The 1,206-nt window shown below is 50.8% G+C and overlaps 1 protein-coding gene across 1 annotated transcript; it reads left to right on the plus strand.

The window, feature by feature from the left end:
* The first annotated feature begins 496 nt into the window (after positions 1 to 496).
* Positions 497 to 949, plus strand: LOC140853599 (isoflavone 3'-hydroxylase-like). Its single transcript, XM_073248259.1, has one exon. It carries the CDS (start codon positions 497 to 499, stop codon positions 947 to 949), a length of 453 nt encoding a protein of 150 aa, XP_073104360.1.
* The last annotated feature ends 257 nt before the right edge of the window (positions 950 to 1,206 follow it).

Raw genomic sequence — 1,206 nt, forward strand, 5'->3', positions numbered from 1 at the left:
TTTAAAACTATTCAGTATAATTTTGATCTAATCTCGGGGGATTTTGTAACTTATCCTATAATGTTTGTAAGTTGGGAGTAGATAACATCTTACATATAACACTCAAAATGGAACCCAAAGGTGCAACGTACGTGTTACCAGCATGGAGATCCATCATCATGCCATACTCTCCATGGCCTTCCTTCTCTTCATCTCGCTTGACATATTCCGCTCTGGTACCGCGTCTAAGAAGCTTCTTCCCCGAGCCTCGCCGCCCTCCCCATCGTTGGCCACCTCCACCTACTCAAACTCCCTCGCTACCTTTCCCTCGCAGCTCTCGCCGCTCGCTATGGCCCCGTGAGCTCCCTCCGACTTGGCTCCCGGAAGACACTCATCATCTCTCCCCCCTCTGCTATAGAGGAAGTATTCATCAACAAAGACCACATCTTTCCCAACCACCCCATGGTCCATTCCAGCATACTTGTTTGTGGAGAGAAATCCTTGTTCTTCGCCCCTCATGGCCCTCACTGGCGCAAACCTCCGCCGCCTCACCACCACCGAGCTCCTCTCCACCTCCCGGATCAACCAATTATCTGCCATCCGCTCGGAGGAGCTCCTCTGCGTTGTCCGCAGCATGTTCCACGGTGCCGCCAGCCTGGGGGAGGTGGAGCTCAACACGCAAATATTTGAGATGGCGTGGAACGCGTTGCTGAAGATGGTGATGGGGAAGAGATACTACGGAGAGGACATGCTGGAGAGGGACGTAGAGGTGGCAAAGCAGTTCAGGGAGATGTATGGTGAGGGGATGGAGCTGCTATTAGCATTTAACCCACGGAATTTCTTTCCGGCATTGGGGTGGATGGACTTGAGGGGGGTGGAGAGAAGGATAGAGAAGCACAGGGTGAAGATGGACCGGTTTATGGCCAAGCTGCTCGAAGAGCAGCGGCGGAAGATGAGAATGGAAAGGTAGGAGGCCTCCGGAGAAAAGAATGCAGAACCATCATTGGTCAACGCCATGCTCTTGCTACAGGAGAACGAGCCAGATGTGTACTCCGATGACCTCATCAAAGCTCACATTATGGTATGGCAGTTCATTCTCTCCGACCACCACTTATCCAAGTTTCAAAAGAGTTTCCCATCCTTCTGGCTGGCTTTCATATGCAAGCATTTACTTGGCATTGCATGGTGCTAACATGTTGTTGGATTTTTTTTTTTTTTTTTTTGGGG

This window comes from Elaeis guineensis, chromosome 14, assembly GCF_000442705.2.
Source record: "Elaeis guineensis isolate ETL-2024a chromosome 14, EG11, whole genome shotgun sequence".
NCBI classification, from domain to species: domain Eukaryota; kingdom Viridiplantae; phylum Streptophyta; class Magnoliopsida; order Arecales; family Arecaceae; genus Elaeis; species Elaeis guineensis.